Raw genomic sequence first — 21,320 nt, 5'->3', positions numbered from 1 at the left:
TGTGGTTCTAGTAAAACCACATCTATAATAAGAACCTCATCTATGCATCCTTGATAAAGAAGACTGGTCTTCTTGACTCTTTCCACTACTTTTCAGTGTGCCTAGGAGTCCAAACTCTCTCATGAGACAAAAGATGCAGGTGACTATGAAACACTTCTCCACAACAATCCCTACAGAGATGGCTACTTAGTCAAAGTCCTATAAGTAAGGATACAAGGTCCCATAACATATCAGGTTAAGTGGCCTGCAATAACTGATAACCGTTTATATCCTAGTTGTGCCATGTGGCTCAACCTGTCCTTCTCATTGGCTAGAATGGCATTCAATACAAATTTACATTCTATTTAAAAAATGTCATGCTCTTCTCACAGTCCATAGTCAGCATCCTGCACTGTAAAGCTGGAAGAACCAACCTTTTGAGGTACTGAATAATGAGACTACTGTCTGGTGACCACCAAGTACAATGAACACATACACTAGTTAGTACAAGCTTCATAGGAACTGAGTAATGAAACTTCTCTGTGTGGTGACCACCAGGCAATAAAAACATAATGACCTAAATTTCTAGACGGAGGTAATGATGAGACTATTCTGTCTGGTGACTACCAAGTACAATGACCACACAATGACCATAAGCTCCAGAGGGCCTAAATGATTTGGCTACTCTGTGTGATGACCACCAGGTACAATGGACACATAATGACCACAAGCTCCAAACTGGTTGCCCAAAATAAAGAGTCTTGCAGGTATGATTGCTTTTAATGGCTAACAAAAAAATGTTACACAGCAAGCTTTCCAGACAACTCAGGTCCCTTTGTCAGGCATAGGATGACATTGTCTCAAAAGCTTGCTATGTAACAGAATTCCTTATATTTTCTTACCCATTAAAAGCTGCAAAACTCTGATATTGTTTCTCTTAATAACAGTAATAAACCTATTTTCTAATAGCTAAAATGGTACCACACTTTTCTTTTGATCCAGTGGGGTACAATATGATGCCTCCTCAGGTCACACAGCTCTGAAAGTTAGGACTTGATGGACAGGTTAAATTACTGTTTATTCTCCCCTCACATATCGTAAGATCTCCAATTAACATAATCAATTTCCCAGGAAGCCTGTCTCTTACAGATCTGCTCTCTGGATGTTGTATTATTGCCACTATCATCCTGCCGTGCAGAACTCTACAAATTGTAAATCTAGAAAAAAGACAGTTCAGGAGCTCATCATGGGAAATTGAATGCACCCTTATCCTTTACCCAATATATATATATATATATATATATATATATATGGAAAAAAAAAGAAAAAGCAAAACAAACATATTGCTATATTCTATAGACCCACAAAAGTCCTGTAGAAATCTGCTACTATAAAGCACCTTTAACTGATGGTCATCGTGGTAACATAGTGCAGCAGAAGTTCAGTCTCCATGTATGTGGGATGGTGGCTATACATTATCAACCAATGGATGAAAAGACGCAGATTGTGTGGTGGTGCACAGGGCTGTCTTCTGTCATGTGTCTGCTCTTATCATTGGCACTATGACGGGTAATGTTACCTACAGCAGACACCATGATGTCATTCATGAGAAAGAAGCTGCCACTTATTAAATGCTACAGCAAATGACACAATGGAGTGGTGAAATACTACAAAACCATCGGCAGCTGTTTCCGAAAACATGGAAATTATTGCTTAAAATGCAAACAACACTATTTTACCTCAACTCTCCAACCCCCTGCATTACTCTTGAACCCTCCAGGTCACGCTCAGTCCCTTTACGTTACTATGAAACCCTAGCCCTTATTCTCCAGCTCTCCACACTATTCTCCTCCACTGCTGCTACAAAATGTGGCCCGATGATCAGCAGAACAAACGTTCTTTCCGATCATTACCCGACATCAACATATCCAGCGATCTGCGGTCATTGACAGCATCTTTTATGTGGGCACAGAATCATCGTTGTCGGCAGCACATCGTATAAACAGGGGTTGTCCTGCTGACAATATGCAAACTGTATGTTCGCCCTGTACGGTATGATGATCAGTACATGTAAATGTACTAAATGAGTGCCAACTGACATGCTACATCGATGAATGGCACTCGTTCATCAGAATTGCTTTGGGGCCCTTACTCTCTTTTACTCTACATTACTTTCCTTCAATCTACATTAGGCCTTATTCACACATCCGTGTTTTGCATCAGTGTTTGTTACCTGAAACCAGGAGTGGGCCCAAAGCACAGGACCTGTTGTAGTTGAAGAACAGACTGCCGGAATTCTCTTTATCCAGTATATATGCCGGCTTTCGGTCAGACAAAAAATAAAACACACATTTTTTGTCTGGCTGAAAGCTGGCATATTTGCCAGAAAGCGTCAGGATCCCATTACAGTGAATGGGGATCTGGTGGTGCACGGTGGTATCTGGCTATGCCGGGTACAGTCTGTTCCTCAGCTGGAACGAAGTCAGAGTTTCGCTACATTACTCTTATTTACCCTCTACCTACTGTTACTCAGAATTTTTCTCTTTCTCACTTTTTATTGGGGCTTATGCACACGAACATATGTATTTTGCAGTCCGCTGCAAAAAATAAAAATAAACAGAACAAATACAGAAAATAAATATGTTCGTGTGCATGAGCCCTTACTCTAAAACTCTCCACATTACTTTCCTTCACTCTGTTACTCTATATCACTCTCCTCTGCTACTCTCATCACTGTTACTGTATTACTCTCCTTCACGGTCTGTTGCAATAGTAAGGAGCCAGTTTACCCTTGTTCAAAATGTTCCTCCATCACTTTTGTTACTCTGCATTACTGTCTTTCCTTCTATTTTACTGTACATCACTCACCTTCACTGCTAATAACTCTCCTTGGCTCTGTTACTCTGCACTACTTGACAATCTCTATTAGGGCTTATTCACACGGCTGTTGTGGTTCCGGTCCGTGCACTGGGGACCGCAATTTGCAGCCCCAATGCACGGGCAATGTCCGTGTGGCGGCCGGGACGGATCGAGACCCATTCAACTTGACTGGGTCAGTGATCTGCCCGCCCCGCAAAAAAAAATAGAGCAAGTTCTATTTTTTTGCGGTGTGGAGGCACGGACAGAAAGACCACAGAAGCACTCTGTAGTGCTTCCGTGGGGTTCCGATCTGTGCTTCTGTTCTGCATCTCCGTGATTGCATCTCTAAGTGAATGGGTCTGCATCCGTGATGCGGAGTGCACACGGCCGATGCCTGTGTATTGCGGACCTGCCGTATGCGGGCCGCAATACAGCCACGGAACCACAATGGCCGTGTGAACAAGCCCTTACTCTGCTACTCTACATTACTCTCCTTCATTCTATGTTACTTTACTCTCCTTCAGTTGATGGTAGTCTGCATTTCTCTAGTTCGTTCTGCTACTCTAGTTAAGGCCTCATGCACATGACTGTGCCTGTTTTGTGGTCTGCAAACCACGGATCCGCGAAATACGGATGCAGCCCATGTGTGTTCTGCCTTTTGTTGCGGACCCACTGGGCTCAATGGGTCTGCACTTTGTAAACAACTATAGGACATGTTCTATCACTTGCGGAACGGACACACGGATGTCAAAAACACACGAAACTCATGGTTTCTGACCATATCCATATTTTGCCGACCGCAAAACGAACACAGCTGTGTGCATGAGGCCTCACAGAGCAGAGTAAGGCCTCATGTACACAGCTGTGTTCGTTTTGCAGTTGCTCCATTCCGTGCTCCGTTTTGCGGTTGCTCCGTTCCGTGGTCTGTAAAAAAAATATAACCTGTCCTATTCTTGTCAAGTCAATAGGTCAGTGAAAAAACGCGGATGCACACAAGATTGTCATCCGCGTCCGTTTTTTTACTATCATTTGCATGGCAAACTTGACTTAGACTTTTTTTTACTTTCCTTCATGTCTGGTGATCCTCCAAAAATAAAGGAAGACATATGGAAACAAAAACAGAAACGGATCACGGAACCCCATTTTTCGGAACGGAATAGAACAACGGTGGTGTGCATGAGGCCTTACTCTGCATGAACTCAACATTATTCCTCCCCTCTGTTACTCTGAGTCTGATTCTCTTACACTCTATTATTCTCCTTTACTCTACATTATTATCCTTCACTCAAAGTTACTTTACAATACTCTCCTTTGCTCTGTGTTATGCTCCATTACTCTCCTGCAATCTGTTACTCTACATTACTTTTCATCCTGTGTATTACATTGGACTTTCTACATTTATTAAGTAACCACAAAGAAGAAAATTTGGTAGCTTTAGTTGGATTAACTACCTTGGAAGGTATCAGATCTTGAACCCCACAAATGAAGCTTTTAGCAGCCCATAACAAAGAGAAAAGTGAACACCAAAAAGCCACATTCACTGACAGGTAACTTGTACTGCCCTTACTTGTGCCTCATGTCTCTAAGGCACAAAACACCAGAATGACCCTCCTTCACTCTTTTAATTTAAAGACTTGTTCTTAGCAAATGGTGCACAGGGCACATGTCTGCACAGATACACTTACACTCCACAGCTCAGGGTGGTAGTACTATTAGCTTTTCATTTAGGTAGTACAAATTAGAAAGTAGTAAATGGATGTAGCCTTTAGTGGTGTCAATTTCCTCTTCATAAAATAAGACCATTTGTCCTACACGATTAAACATTCTCTAGCAACATACATACATGGCATGTTAGGTGTGCAATGACATGTATGATGCTCCATAGATACCAGGCTGTAGCCTCTAGCAGGGTGGAGATGTGGTCACACCACATGTATTGCTGAGCTGTGACCTATGCATGTATCTTCAGATCTAGCAGTCTTAACACTGTACATTGCTCCGAGGTGTGAGGCGTGAGCATATACCCGGCACACACAGGGTTGGTGAGGTAGGCAATGAACGCACAACTCGCTGCTCACGCTTTAGTGTATAAGTCATTTAAAAGGGAGGGCAGGGAGTGGCAGCACCAAGAGACAGAAAGAGCCTAAACCAGGCCTGTCTCCAAAGATGGTCACAGAAGAGTGGCATGGCCGCTGGAGTCCTCGGGCTCTGTGCTGGTCAGGATGGCAGCCCGATCATCAGACAGTGAACGGTGACAGAGCTCGTCCCTCAGAGCAGAGAGACGGAAGAAGGGGTCTTGTCGAGCTGAGCGTTTCTTCCTACGGATGCAGCGAGTGTCCATGTACATGGCTGGGGCTGGCTGGTGAACCTGTGAGGTGGATCCATCTGCTAGAGACAACACAACCTGTATTAATCTCTTACGACCCAGCAGAGATATAACAGAATCATGCTTTCAACACTTAAGGCACCCACAAACAGTTTATGGACTGTTTCAAACAAAACAAACATTTGTCAGTGGAAATTTTCCAACAAACGATTGTTTTAGCCAACCGATGATAGACCATTATTGTCTGAAAGGTCAGCTGTTTGTGGACAAAAGAACATTACCAGAAAGAGCCTTCACCCAGTTTCATTGAACATGTATGGGCAGTCTGAACAACTGTAACGGCCATTGTGGAATAAATTGTGTATGGCAGTGTCTGTGAAACAATTATGCACTAGAGGATTGTTAACTGCTGTTCAACCATCAACCAAGTTCTATCTAATGTGTATGGCCCCCTTAAGTCTAGGATTCCATGTTCAGGTTTTTTCATGCAGTATGAAGCCAAAGCCAGGAGTGAATTATAAAGAGAGGAAACTGTGGAAAAGTGGAAAATATGAAGTACCGAGTCTTCTCCTCTTTTTGAATTCACTGTATCAAAAAATAGTGAACTGTGTTTTTTTGAGGAACATGGAAACCCAGCCTGAAAAAACAAACAAACTGTTTTTCACTGGAAGCCTCTGTATAGAATAGCGTAGTTGACCATTTTATTTTATAAAGTAAAAACTAAAATAAAAAATACCAGTTCAAGAGGCCAAAAGGACAATATTTTGCCCACTGTTGGCATATGCAGGCCTATGGATACATTTAATGTAGATGTCAGGAGATTTATTGGCACATGCACCCTTCGCCTTTTGTATCCTTGCAGAATGACCACACTGTCCATAGCGGCATAAACTCATGGCCCTGACCCTTTAGTCTTTGCAACCCCCTGTATCTAGAAATAAATCCACTTCTATTTCCACAAAAGAAAGTGAAGCATAAACACGAATTTATACTGAGCACCAACTTTAAAATTTTTAATAATAGATAACTAAATCTTTCTTCTCAACTCGACTGACAGTCTGGCACCTTGGTATTCTGGTTGACACAAAGTAGTTCTGTACAGACCGGGCTATAACCATAAAGACTCTTATCCATCCAGCCTCTGGACCACATTCCAAGCTCTGTGCGTTACTAGAATTTGGTCTGGAGCCAATAAATGGTAGGGTTTTTCGAGGAAAGATTATTTGTGTGGTTCTTTGAGATCCTAGGATAGGTAAGCACATGCACATCTGGGATCAGGGAACAGCATTCTTACCAGAGTGCTTCTGGGATTTAGATCTGCCCTTGGTGGACTTTTTGGGCTTATGAACACGATCATCTCTCACAACTTCTGACCTCTCAGGTACAGCAGCTAACCCAAGCCTACAGATGAGAGGAAAGGAAAAAAGAGGTTAAACACATTGCAAAGGTCAGCCATTGCCTCCATACTATCTGCCAGGTACCGACCTATAAAGCATGCTGGGTAATTCATAAAACCCTGGAAAGCCAGTTTGCCTAATCCTGCCTCAGAATTAAACCATAGATGCATGTGTAAGGGAAGGGGACTATTATACCTGTCTCTGCTGATTGCTGATACAGTACAAGTCAAGGGCAATAAAGCGTGACTTTATTGCCTTAAGGTGGCTTTACTCTGCCCGATAGTTGGGCAGATTATCGGGGATGAACATTCATACAAAGGTGCCACAGATCACCCGATGAATGAATGAAAAACTTGTTCATCGGGTAAAACAACCTTGGGCAGCAAATTGTGCGGTCTAAACAATGATTCAGTACAGGGACGAGTGGAGGTGATCGGTGCATGTAAACACAGCTCTTCACCTCCACTGATAGACAGGCAGTTTTTGGGAAGGAACACTTCCTCTCCAGTAATTGCCTGCTCCATCTGGTTGTGTAAATCCAGTAAATCCAAGTTTAAGAGAGTTTTGTTTCAGTGGATCAGCTGCAGCATCAGGACATCTCAATGCCCACAATATCACGCTGCCTTTTAGGACACTGCCTCTTTTCAAATACGTTTGCATGGTGGTCATATGAGTCTTGAACATTTTTGCCAGTAGGTACAGCACAAAGTTTTATCTATGCATCATGGCAGGGGACACTTGTGGTGCTATCTGGCCTATTAAAGTCCCAAAGCACTGACTGGATATAAGAGGAGTGCTCTAATGCTCAACATGTTATATTTGCTGACTGTCGAAGGCTAGAAATGTACCCTCCTAATCAACGTAGAGCTTGTTCTGATGTTCCTTTGGTTTGCCAGGGAGTAACAATATAAATGGACAAATGTGCATCTGAATTAAGGATTCATGGATACAATGTATGGAAGTGTGCTTACTACTGTAACAATGGTCATCTATCTACAGGCACATGAGTGGTCTATGATCTGAAGCTTAGAGAACAAGACTGGATGTAGACAGATTTGTGGTGACCCAATGCTACAGAAGCTTTGGCTGATGATCATAACAGTCACTGCGGCTTTCAAGATTTATGAAAGGATTTTTTGAAGTGTCTATTATTAAGAATGAAATAATGCAATGACTAAGTGAGAAGGTAATGCATGTGATGCTTAATGTGTATCTCAGTATCGAAGATATTGTCTAAGAGCGAGACCGATATTGTACAGACAGAGCCTTATAATCATGAAATACAGCGCTAAAAAATGAAGATACTACAGAGACTGATGGACCACCATTGGAACAAGGAAAATGCCAGGGAGGCAGGGGGTCTTCAGGCAATGTTTCCTGGGAAATTTAACTAATGAAACGCCATTTGCCACTGCTGCCCTGTAGTTCGGCGTCTCACTAAGATGTCTTAGAACATGAATGATCAGACCCAAGGTCAACATCTCATCTACAAGGGTTCGTGCCAGGGGTCTTCTCAGCAATGCAAAGAAAAACTATTTTTCAGGTTATTAAATCTTCACTGCATAAATTGATTCACTTCTACCACTAAAATATAACAAGTGAATGATGGAATCACTGAAGAGTTAGGACAAACAGAGGACACTGGAGTTGAAGAGGCAACTGTGGATGTTAAAATAGACTCGTTACGGATGGACGAGACTGTAGTGATGACACACGGAGAGGAAAAGCTTTACTACCGGCCATGAGGAAGGGAAGACGGCTTGGAGGCAGTAGGTTGTACAGTACTACTGGAATGGCTGACTGCATGAGGGTGTCACCATGACAGGGAAGGAGGAAGACGGAGGAGGAGGTTGCTACAGTCACAGCATTAGAACAAAGCTTTATCATGCATAGGAGATGCACTGGTCTCCTTTAACGGGGAACCTGGCACCCAGAAAGAAACCCTTTGCTCAGCACCACCCAAATATGGAATCCTTTTTTCTGACAATGAGCCTGCTCTCTATAGAGGGTGCAGCTTATGGAACCACCAAGATTTAATGGGGGGGATTTATCTTGAGGATAATATTTGTAGTCAGTTTTGCTTGTGTTAAAGTACTTTGCACCAAATCTATCATTAACATTTGTCAAATTTGGGGAATCTTTAAACCTAATACCTTTGTCTAGAAATGCTACGTTTCTATGCAGCTTTTTACAAGAGTGTTTTTGCAACTTTTTAAAAGGCAGAATTCTGGAGTGTAGGGTGTGTTAAATTCCCCAAAAAGACTTGTCTGGCATGTGTGGCAGATGCTTTGTAGACTGAGATAGTATACATATAATAATGCAGTCTGTAGCAGTGATGTAGTCACCAAAAGACAGCAACTTGAGATGTTCCTTCATATATTTCCATGACATCTCACAAAATACAAGGTTTTCTGACTTCCATGTGTGGAACATAAATGATAAGTGTGACTCATTCTCACATGCCCCAGGTATGATACAGCTCTTATCTATCACAAAATGGCATTAGATATAAAAGGTTTCCACTGTATAAGACCTGTCCAAAATCAGAATAAATGGATCTAATGGGAATGTAACAGGATCTTGTTATCAACAACCTTGGAAAGCTTATGAATGCAAAGTACAGGGAGATGTGGAAGGCAATCTTATTTCAGAGAATTAATGAAGGTGGTCTTTTGTGGTCTTTTTATCTCTGCAGAAGCTGGTTGTTGAAATGTCAGTGCATGGCCACTCCTGCAGAAAGGTTCCTCCATGAATAAGGGGACTTTACTCTCTTTCGTTTCCATAGTGTATAATATGAACAATGGATTTAGGAGGCCTAAATACTATCATGAGGAAGCCTATAGCCTCAGAGTGGTTTGAGACCTTACAGCAGTCATACTGATGTCCACTCAGGATAACGATGGAACTGGATAACTGGAAGTTCTGCTTGAAGCTCTTGAGCCCTGGTGCAAAGGTTTACTGGGTTATAATTAAACTACCTAAAGATGATAACCTGTTCAGTTGATGACATCAGGGGCTGTGCACAAGTAACTTAATCTAAGGTAGGTTAATGAGGAATACACTTGTGTAGATCTGGCTCTGTCTAACATGAAGGCATCTTGTGGTTCATGTGATAAATTTGTAACTTATAGGGCTGCTTAGGGTCACTGCTACTTCTGCACCTACTATAGCTACAGTATGCCATTGGCAATCTGAGGTGGTGCACCTGACTGCCGCTTGGATGGCTGTTGAGAAGAGGACAGACAGAACTCAGCCCGTCAGCTTCTAGAGTTTACACAATACCTTCTTGAATTGGTGCAAAATAGCAAGCTTCTTGTAACACCAGACAATCGGATAAACTTTTTTGTTAATGACATGTATACTCTGAATTTGTTGCCTTACTCAGAGCATTGTGCACTGTTCCCCTTTAAAGCAGACTGTGGTTAATAAACAGTGGTAAAGGACCGCCAATGTTCTCCCACCCTCCAGGAGCCCACCCTGCACTTCCCTCTTCCCCCTTCGGACATGGATCACCCTTACCTATTGGATGGAGGAGTTCATGACGTCAACACTGCTCAGATAGCTGAGATCAATCAAAAACAGACACAGTTACTAAGGGCAGCACTACGGAAAGCAAGCGAGGGGGTAGGGGCTTCACTTGGGGATACAGGTTATAGAAAGAAAACCTGAAACTATTAGAAAAGCTCTGGTGCACCTGCAAATGTGAAAAGCATCCAAAATACGTATAAGAAACATCAAGGTCTGACACTAATCTTGAACCGTCATGTCTATGCCTTAGACAACACAACACACAAGACAACCGACACATTGTTAAAAGGCATTGCCACTATACTGAGACACTGGAGGGAAGGGATGGGACATGTCATATGACGGTGGTTTTACGCCTGCTGCTGGGTGAGACCTCTGTGCGCCAATCTCTGCAAGTGACTTGGTGATGTTCTCGCAGCTACATTATGAGGCACTTAGACAAACTCTTCAGGTTTGTTGACCAAGACTCACACAAAGGAATTTCCTTTGCTGTCCTTTCTTTGGAGTGGAATCTGCATTGTAGGGGTTCATGGGGTTTCTTATGTCATGCTGCCCCCATCCTACAAAAATGTTTGTCAGTGTCAACCATTGAGCAATGAGTCACTCGGATGTAAGGCAGATCTTAGGCCTAAAGACCCAGCCTTTGATAATGACATCCTGGATACCTTAGTAGATCACTGACTGTTAAACTACAGCTTTATGGGAAAGGGTGAAGAAAAGTAATGATGTTGAAATTATTAGGTGTAGCTACTTGATATCTGGATTATCTGCCTTGTGGTATAAGGTGCTATCTTTTTAGAAGCAGTGTCTGTCCATCTGTTCAGGAAATGTCAGCAACTAATGCCGTCCCAGATCCTATTTGTACAAGACATTAACTCTTGAAAGCAGTCACAAATCACAGGACAGACAGAAACAGGATCCTCTCCACACATAACATCTTCCACAGGTTTCCAGCTCTTAGCTGTCACTGTCAGTCCTATGCTGGTGGTATGTCCATGTAAAGAATGGAGAGACCCAGAGAACACAAACATGTTTTATTCAATGTGCACTTCACACTTTATTACTGATGTCATTTATTGGCACAGAAAATGGACGCCCCTAGCGTCACATCAAGGAGCACAACCTTGTCATGGATTGACACTCCTGTTATATTGCACTTTGCCCTGTTATTGGCTTCTACTCTGAGTAATGTCAAGCCCACCATTAATAACCACTCACAATGTGACATCCTCTCAGTGCGGCACAACATGCGGTTACCCTGTAACACACAGGCCTGTGAACCTTGAGTAGTGACAAGGTCTCATTAGTCCATCGTTTGCCTGGAAATCATCTTCATCAGGAAGCAGTCTGTCTGGAAAGTACAAACCTCCTGAACAGCGCGGGGAGATACTTCTTGTGAAGTATGAACTGACTAGTCCCAATATAAGCACCCTCATACATCTCATGTCAGCAGTGCGCATTCAGTAGGTGGCAATGTTTTTAGCAAAATAAAAGTGTGGTCTGGGACACGACGGTCATCTCTGCATCAAGTCTTAGCAGACACTTGGTCAGCAGTTGCAGAAGCATTAGAAGAGAACTAAAGGTTTCAGAATTCTATGTCTACAACATTGTGAACTTACTCTACACTATTACAGGGTCCAGGCCACCCAGGAGGTCACCTGCCAAGAGCAGTAGAAAAGTCCAAGATGTTTATAGAGCCAGATATATAGTAGAGTACTAGTAACAACCTCTGTGAAGGCAGCACCATCATTCACCATTTTAATAAAGAGCCATCCTTTGAATTATCTTTTTTTTTTTTTTTTTTTTTTTTACTTAGTTCCCATTCAAAGAGAAAGCATCTGGGAAGAGATTTAGGACAAAGCCTGCTTAGGATCTACCTAGGACCCTAAATGGTCCTACAGTACTGAAAAATGCAAGTCAAGGACCCCACCCATGAGCAGCAAGTTTGTACCGCACCCCAACATCACACTCACCCTGCAGTGCACAGCACCGCTGTCTCTGCGTGTATTCGCTCTTCTCTCCTGCGTCCATCTGCATGAGGGGAGGAGTCAGGTGGAACAGGATGGTAACTAGGACTGTCGTGGCTGCTCTTTGCTGGCGATCCAGAAGAAGGAGGTGATTTGTGTAAAAAGCCTGGAGGCTGCAGGGCAATGCCAGAGCAGTCTGGTGGTGGGGGAAGCAGACCAGGACGAGGCCTGGCTCTGGCACTGAGCTCAGGGGATCCATGTCTGGAGCTTAGGGGACTTTGGGTCAGTGGCGAAAGGCGGGAAGGCTGCAGCACCACTTGATGTAAGCCTGGCTCCAGCCTGCGATGTTGTCTGGGGCTCATCTGTGGACGCGTCCGGCTTTCAAACCATCGAGCATCCAACCCAAAAGGCCCTGGTTCAGGGATGTCTGGGTAAGGAAGCACCGGGATCCCCATTCCTTGGCTAGTGTGCCGTAGCTGGCTTTGTGCAGCCAACTGCATTGCTGCATCCTGCCAAGAGGTTGGATGAGGAGGATGTGGACAGCGACTAGGTAACCTTCCTGCCCAGCCTGTATGCAGTTCCAGAGGCAAGATGGCTGCATAAGATGGAACCTGTAGTGAGCTGGGAGGTGGACGTCCTCGAGGAAAGGGGGCTGGAGGGGGTGGAGGTAGAGGACGCCTCATCTCACTAGGTTCATACCTATGCTGGACAAACATGGAAGGAGATGGAGGTGCTTCCAAACCTCCAAAAGGGAAGTCTGGGCCTCCCCACTGTTCTGGGGAGCGTCCCCCAGTTGGGGTGTGGGTAAGAGGCAAAGTACTGGTGGAGCTGTTCTCTCCATTCTCTTCTGGGATAGGTGGAAAAGAGCCTTCAGGAAGCAAAGGTGGGGAGGACATTACAGAACTGAGTGGACTGACTTCTGGCATGTAAAAAGGCGGAGGTGGATCTGAATCCCGAGGACTACTGCTCAAGTAACCATACAAATGACCATGATGATAGCCACCAGGTCTTGATTGACCAGAGGCCTGCTGCCTTCCTTCTGGAGACTGATGTTGAAAACGTGGACTGTAGGCAGGAGGCTGAAGTGGGGAATCTTGGCTAGATGACAATGGGGTAAGCTGGGATTTTAAACCAGATGGCTCGTCATTCTCCTCATCCGATTGCCTAAACTCTGGGTACATATCAGTTTCTTCTGCAAAAGGAAAGCCTTGAATTCTTCGAGTACGCAAAGCCGGTTCCTGCTCAGGGCCCCCTGTAACAAACCGACCATCTGGACCTCTGCTGATTAACTCAATAGGAGTAGTCACTTCTGCTTCTGCCTGACTGACACTATACTTCTTGCTGGTCATGGCACGTTTGGTCTTCTTGTAGAGCGACAACTCCTTTTCCCGTCCTGGGCTCAGAGGCCTTTTTGGTGGAAGACCTTGATCCTCTGAAGACTCTGATGGAGCACGGAGTGTTCGAATACTCTCTGGACTGACCTTTCCAGAAGACAACCTAAAAGGAAATAAATGGAGCCTCATATAGGACACAATACATTCATCTGTAAAATCTTCTCATCTGTAGTTATGATTAAAAAACAAACAAACAATCAAACCTTGCATTTATAGCCTTCTCTAAAAATTACTTGCATCTTCTTTTTGAGCTGCTCCTTCCAATGGTTTTCCATTCTGTCTAATAGAGAACCCTTACTTGATGTTCATATACTCCAATAGAGCATAAGGACAAGTGTTGCCCTGTTGGGGACATCTCCTTTAATTCTTGGCTCTTGACAGAGCTTTTTATGTGCAAATTGAACACAGTCACTGGTACGTCATGAGATGTTGACTCTTAGGCTACTTTCACACTCGCATTTGGTGCGGATCTGTCATGGATCTGCACAGACGGATCAGTTCAGATAATACAATCATCTCCATCCGTTCAGAACGTATCCGTTTGTATTATCTTTAACATAGCCAAGACGGAGGAAAGTCAATGGAGGACGTTTGGCTCAGTTTCGTCAGGCGGACACCAAAACGCTGCAAGTAGCGTTTTGGTGTCCGTCTCCAAAGCGGAATGGAGACTGAACTGATTCATTCTGAGCGGATCCTTTTCCATCCAGAATGTATTAGGGCAAAACTGGTCCATTTTGGACCGCTTGTGAGAGCCCTGAATGGATCTCACAAACGGAAAGCCAAAACGCCAGTGTGAAAGTAGCCTAACTTACGAGTCTCTAGGACATTAACTGGTGGCAACATAAAATGCCCACTGAGCCTACAGAATCCATTTGCCTCTACAACTAAAGCAATGTGATCAACACAATGATCATTAGTTGTTTCTGTGACTGATCAAGGCAGGAGCTCTACTGGAAAGGGGCATTTAGTGCTACAAGACAAGCAGAATAGCCTGTAATTAAAGATAACATACTGTAGATTCTACTGGACTCTCTCTCTAAGGGCTGATTCACGTGACTGCGCTCAGTCCAAGAAACAAGGTCCATGTGTCAAACTGTCTGAAGGTCCACTGACCCGAACTGACGTATCATAGTAATTTGTGATGCAGCCAGTTCCTATCTGATTGGGGTCTATTGTAGTATACTCACATGATGATGTGAATACTGTATAATAGACTCGCAATCAGACAAGAATTGACTGTATCATAAAGATGCAGTCATTTTGGGTCAGGGGAGTCGCAGTCGGTCTATGTTTCATGGACCTAAAATGATTGTGTGAATGAGCCCTAACACTAAGGCCTCTTTCACGCGGGTGTCCCGGATTTGCTCTGGATGAGTCGCGTGTGCATTGCGGGAAAATCGCGCAAGTAGGCATGCAATTACAGTGAGTTTTGACTGTGATTGCGTTCCGATGTTCAGTTATTATTGTGCGGGTGCAATGCGTTTTGCACGCACGTGAGAAAAAACTGAATGTGGTACCCAGACCCGAACCCGGACTTCTTCACTGAAGTTCGGGTTTGGGTTAGGTGTTCTAGTCATTTTATTATTTTCCCTTATAACATGGTTATAAGGAAAAAGAATATCACTCTTAATACAGAATGCTTCCTAAAATGTGGATTGAGGGGTTAAAAAATGAAAAAAAATTAACTCACCTCATCGACTTGATCGCGCAGCCGGCATGGTCTTCTTTCTTCTTCTTTCAGGACCTGCCAAAGGACCTTTGATGACATAATCGTGCTTACCACGTGGTGAGCGCTGTGACGTCAGCGCAGGTCCTGCTAAATAAAGATAGAAGGATTTTCTATCTTTATTTAGCAGGACCTGCGCTGACGTCACCACGCTCACCACATGATGAAAGCGATTATGTCATCAAAGGTCCTTTTGCGGGTCCTGAAAGAAGATGATGTCGGCTGCGCGATCAAGTGGATGAGGTGAGTTAATTTTTTTTTACTTTTTAACCCCTCAAGGCACATTTTACTAAGCATTCTGAATTAAGAATGCTATTATTTTCTCTTATAACCATGTTATAAGGGGAAATATTACAGTGATTAGACTTTAATAGGGTTGCTCCTCCCTATCATCTCCTAGCAAACAATGCGTAAAAATCGCACCGCATCCGCACTTGCTTGCGGATGCTTGCGATTTTCACGCAGACCCATTGATGTCTATGGGGCCTGCGTTGCATGAAAAAAAAAGTGATGCGTGAAAATGCACCCACGTGGCATTCTTGCCTGTGTGAAAGGGGCCTAAAAGTTCAGGTGTCATGTGCAAAACTAGCATTTGGTATACATCATGGATTCGAGACAACCATTTTATTATTAAGTTGTCATCCATGGTCGGTCTGTAAAGAATGTAAGGTTAAACGACATTTGATCTGTGCTGTGATTTGTACCCTATAACTTTGCTTGGAGGTTGTCATGCTTGCTGATGACACAAATAGGCACCAACAGATGGCAGCCAATTGATTAAATTTGCCTTTTTGGATGTCCAAAATCTTTAGTGGATGGCCAGCTTTAGAAGAACACATTGCTAGTCGCTAAGATGTGGGCATTATCTCAGTAAATTCAGTCAAGCAGGAATAATTGTAAGAGTTTTACTTACGGAGACTCCATGCTTTTCCGGCAGTGTGTAATGGACAGTGGTGGATCTGCAGAAACAGGAGCAAAGCACATGTTAACAGAGAGCATATTACATATGTCCAATCTCAGCTGGCAGAGTCAGGACTTCCAAAAAATTTTAATTTTAAAGAGGCGGTTCTGAATGATAGAAAAAAAAAAAAAGCTTAGGATTGCCACGGAACGGTTTTAAAGTTTTTCCTGCCAAGGATGAATCTTATATGCTAGACAGGAAAGCACTTCAGGCGCCAAGAAGTAGTAGTAGTAAACAAAGACATTACAAAAGGCTCTAGTCTGGCTAGATCGCAACTAGAAGAATCTTGGCGTTAAAACAAAGAAGATGGTGGAGTGGGGACCCAGCGGGGAAGTGCTGGCAGCATGCAGGGAGAGAAGGGTCTGTGATCCTCCTCCTGTCTCAGTATGGCTTTATATGACCATAAGCAGATTTTGTGCACATTATCTCTCTCTCACATCTCCTGGAGATGTGGGTTGGAGTTTCCAGAAAAGGAATGAGAAGGTGCACAATTCAACTTGTAATCGCCCCTTTTGGGCCATTTATTGACTTCACAATCCAGACGGCAACTAGCATCCATATTGCAGCATTAAAAAAACAGCGTTGTGCCCTTTCCACTGCAGCTCTCTCTCTACAACTGTCATAGTAGCTAGAGCTGGTGGCAGCTGAAGGACTGAGCATGTGCGACCACCTCAGCAATGTTACTGAAGTGGACGGAGAGATGAGGAAAACAACAAGCAGGTGACGTTATACAGATATATTTTATTCAGCAACAACTGTAACTCAATAAAGGCTATAGTAAATTACCTGTAAATTACATGCAATTAGAAAGGTATTCAGATCCAGGTGGTGCTTTGAAAAATGTACAATATTTTTCATGGGACAACCCCTTTAAATTGTATTTTAATACAAGGCTTGATGTATGTGTCTGTAGATTAGTTTTATGGGATGTGCACTCATTTGTGAATCAAGGCCAAATATTGCATGGCCTCTTTTTCGGCAATTTGAGTGCACACTTCAGTGCTGTATACTGTTCTCCATTCTGCTGCTGCTTCTAAGTGTGGGAGAATGGGAGCTGCTGCAGAGACAGAATCACACAGGACACTGCTTACTTTCAGTAAATGTTCAACTACTGTATGTGACAACAGTGCTGGATTCACAATAGAACAGCTTTTTACTGCTGAATGCCCTCCATGCTGCGGCCGTGTGGACTGCGTGAGAGATAGCAGAAGGGAGGAAGTAGCTGTTGCACAGAAAGATGCACAAAGGCCGGTGCTTGTATAAATGTTTTACTAGCTCATCCCAGGGCTGCATTCACAGAAACACTGCCCATAGCTGTTGTATAATGTCCTCTCTACTGCTGCTGCTTTTGAGTGCCTGAGAGACAGGATTGGAGGTGCAGGGAGATGCTGATCCGTGTGACAGAAATAGGGGAGCAGGATCTCCTCTCTCTTTGTGCTGTTTATGGAAGACATCATAGAAGCGAGTCTCTGCCCCTTCTGGAGCAGACAATTAGAAATAGAACCTGCAGAGGGGTGGAACTGAAGGATACAAATCTTATCAAATCATAATGGCTAAATGTAGTGTTATTTCAATGTACACACACGACAGCGGATTCTTAAAAGGTGGTTTGCAGAGAAAACAAGGGTATACATTTTTTTAAAAAATAAAACATATTTACCTTACCGGATACCTCGCTGATGCCATGGTGGTCGATTTCCTGCTACTCTTCACTTCTTGGTCCCGGCACTGAACAGCAGCGATGGAAAATCGGTGAGGGCGAGTATGGTTTTTTATTTTTTTAACGTTATGTGATTTTTTTTTTTTATGTGATTCCCCTCTCCCTCAAAAAAAAAACATTTCACACTTGTTCACACCTGTGGACTTTTTCTGCAGACTGCTCCCCCCCCCCAGCATGGCTAGACCTGCAGTAGGAATCATACTGCTGTGTTGCAGCTCCATCACGTCCCCACGTCCACATCCGGTCATAGAGCTGCTGCAGCCAATGACTGGTCACAGCAATGATGTGTTGCCCATGCATCATGTGACCCACAGAGGGTCTGGCTACACTGGGGGGTCTACAGAAAGGAACCCCAGTGTTGAATGACCCTTTTAAGATAAACCTGACATGACAAAGATGTTTTAATCCTTTTTATATTGATGATGTTACGCATTCCAAACTATCTTATAACCAGACTTTAGAATCCTATTTTTGTGTTTTATTTTAAGACATGCATGTAGATATACAGTAGACATGTGCAGTATGCTTGAGGGACATGTGCATGCAGAAACCGACATGTGGTATTGTTTGTGTGAAGACCATGTGCGATATGTATGAAGGACATGTGCAATTAGATATGAAAATGTTGAGTATGTGCGTGTCAAGTACATGTAGGCATGAGGGGTATGTGCAAAGGACATATAGTGTGGGAAATGTCTGAAGGAAACATGTGTAGATGTAGACATGTAGGATGTGTCTGAAGGAAGCGTGTGTGTAGATGCAGACATGTGGGATGTGTTTGAAGAACATGTGTGGATATATAGAGACAAGTGGAATATGTTTTAAGTATTTATGTGCACTAAGTCTTATGTGCGGGTATAGACAAGGAGGATATGTCTGGAGGAAGTGTGTGTCTAGATGTTGACATGTGGGATATGTCTGAAGGACACATGCGTGTAAATGTGTGGAGTAAGTGTTAACTTTCCAATATGAAATATTTTTGGGAAGGACTAGAGAGTTTGCTGCCAACTTTTGAGTCAAGCACTTCTTAAAATCACTGTGTATGACATAATTCTATGAAGGCAGTCATAACTACTAGGTAGGACAGTTATATTTTCAGGGTGTAAGCTTTCAGAGAAAATATAAGGTGTGCAATCTCTGTAAATTATATGTGTATATAAGCTGTTGCTTTGTGTATGAATGTAATGGTGATGTACACAGTGAAGTCACATTATTTGTCACGACCTATCGCTGACCTTGTTGTGTCTGGGGTCAGAAGGTTGCAGCAGTTGGCTACTCAGTTTTAAGAGATCGCTGCATGACCTAAATGGATTCCGGTCCAGGTTTTCCTGCTTAGTTTGCAATCCTTTTTGTCCCAGTTAGGAATCTGTAGCTTTTCCTTTCAGCTATTGTCTGTCAGCCACTCCCAGCTACTATATATTCCCCCTTTCTGCTTCCCTTGTTGCCAGATATAGACCTTCTTTCCAGATCTTCTATTCTGACCTCTGGTGGAGTTGGAGTTGCTGTGGAGGTGTTGGAACTGGAGCGGTTGGATCTCATTCTCTCCTGTTGCTGTCTCCCTTTAGGTCCTTTCCCTGTTATTACCCTAGGTGTTAGTGGTGAGGACTAGTGCTCCCACTGCCCTACTCACTACCCTGAGCTTATTTCAGGGTAAGTAAGGGACAAGGAACCTGATCGGCGTACGGGTTAGCAGCCTGTCTAGCGACGTCAGGGCAGCCAGGTGCCAGTGCTAGGTGAGTTAGGGGTCACCACTCTTCCCTCTCCCTAGTGAGAGGGTACTCTCCTTCCCTCCCCTCTGCGCCGCAAGTCTGTTAGCTGCGATATCAGACGTGATATTATTATGACCAACAGATAATATCCCAAGTAACTGCAATGTGCAGCATGGACAGTAGCTAGACGGGCTGGGAGTGACTCAGTAATGTCCTAGTAAGTTGTCAGAGGTATCTGGAGCCATATTGACTTTATTGCACCCCACAGCTGCTGGAGGGTGTGTGGAGGAGGATCCACAGAGTGAACACGACAATCGAGGTGGTCCCACTGATAGTTAAGTCTGGGGAATTATGGGGCAAGGGTAGTACTTGGAAGTCTTGGTCATGCTCTCAACCAATGTCAGACATTTCTAGACATGTGACATGTCACATTGTTTTGCTGGAAGATCCCATCGGTCCCAGGGAAAACAATCAGCATGTATGGGTGTACGTGATCTGCAAGGATGGATTCATACCCAAATCAGTTGAGAGTGCCTTCCACATGGATGAGTGGTCCCACAGAAACATTCTCCAGACCATAACGCTGCCGCCACCAGCTTCTGTTCTTCCACCAATGGTTGCAGGATGTTTGTTCTCTGATGTCTCTCGTCTGACACTAAGTATTTATCCATTCAACGCAGCAGAAAATGTAACACATCGGAGAAAGCAACCATTTGCCAATCAGCGGAAGTCCAATTCTGATACTGCCATGAAAATGGAAGCCCTTTCTGCCAATGTAACTTTGTTAGCAAAGGTGCAGTGACCATTTTGTCTGCTTCAGAGCCCAATACACAGTAGAGTTTGCTGAACTTTTGCTTTAGACCAGGGGTCAGCAACCTCCGGCACTCCAGCTGTTGTGAAACTACAATTCCCAGCATGCACACTTGCTTGGCTGTTCTTAGGACTCCCATAGAAGTGAATGGAGTGTTGGAGGTTGCTGGCCCCTGCTTTAGACACAAGTCTGGTAGGCCCTGGTTCATTTTGGGAGCTGCTGAACTATATACAGTGTCTGTTCGCACTTGCGCATCTTCATAGCCACGAAACTGCGCAGTTTCAGAAATACTGCCACTCTTGGCCCAAAAGTCAATAATTGTCCCTTTTTGCAACTCTGGCACGGTGGTTCAGTGGTTAGCACTGGTGCCTTGCAGCTCTGGGGTCCTAGGTTTAAATCCGTCCAAGGACAACATCTGCATGGAGTTTGTATGTTCTCCCTCTTGCGAGGGTTTCCTCCAACACTTAAAAGACATACACATTGAAAACAGCTTGATGCTAATGTCTAAAGCGCTGTGGAATATGTCAGCACTATATAAGTACATAAAATAAATAAATCACCCCTTTTACCCATGACAGCAACAATGGATATGTGTGCAGACAGCCTATCACACACCTTATATACCCTCCAAGCCAGCTCACCACACGTGACTTCCTTCATGAGCTGTGCTCTGCCAATGTCGATAGTAGGAAGTGGCCATAATAATGAGACTCAACTGTATATGTAAGTGATTACAATATTCGAGCGAAAGGGTGAAAACTGTACAATTGAAAGGAGGCTCTAGGATCCTCTTGGGCCGCCTGTAGCCTAGATAAAAGATAAGAGACGGTTGGGCATGGAGACATACAGGTTCTGTATGGTATCCAGAAGCACATTTAGCTACAGATGTTGCAGCTGGGCCTTTAGATCCTGCACACTTGTCGGTTGCCGAAGTTAGCGTCCC

General features: G+C 43.7%; 1 protein-coding gene across 2 annotated transcripts in view; it reads right to left on the bottom strand.

The window, feature by feature from the left end:
* Nucleotides 1–3,974: 3,974 nt before the first annotated feature.
* Nucleotides 3,975–21,320, bottom strand: part of IGSF9B (immunoglobulin superfamily member 9B) — a 54,401-nt gene continuing 37,055 nt past the window's right edge. For both annotated transcript variants that reach the window (XM_044278208.1, XM_044278209.1), the window contains exons 17-20: nt 16,090–16,135; nt 12,063–13,553; nt 6,459–6,565; nt 3,975–5,226 (exon numbers count right to left, since the gene is read on the bottom strand). In XM_044278208.1, the coding sequence (XP_044134143.1) occupies nt 5,009–5,226; nt 6,459–6,565; nt 12,063–13,553; nt 16,090–16,135 (1,862 nt within the window). In that variant the 3' untranslated portion in view covers nt 3,975–5,008. The remainder of the gene's footprint in view (nt 5,227–6,458; nt 6,566–12,062; nt 13,554–16,089; nt 16,136–21,320) is intronic.

This window comes from Bufo gargarizans, chromosome 2, assembly GCF_014858855.1.
Source record: "Bufo gargarizans isolate SCDJY-AF-19 chromosome 2, ASM1485885v1, whole genome shotgun sequence".
NCBI lineage: Eukaryota > Metazoa > Chordata > Amphibia > Anura > Bufonidae > Bufo > Bufo gargarizans.
Note: the sequence above shows the minus strand (reverse complement) of the source record. Positions and strands in the feature narration are given on the sequence as shown.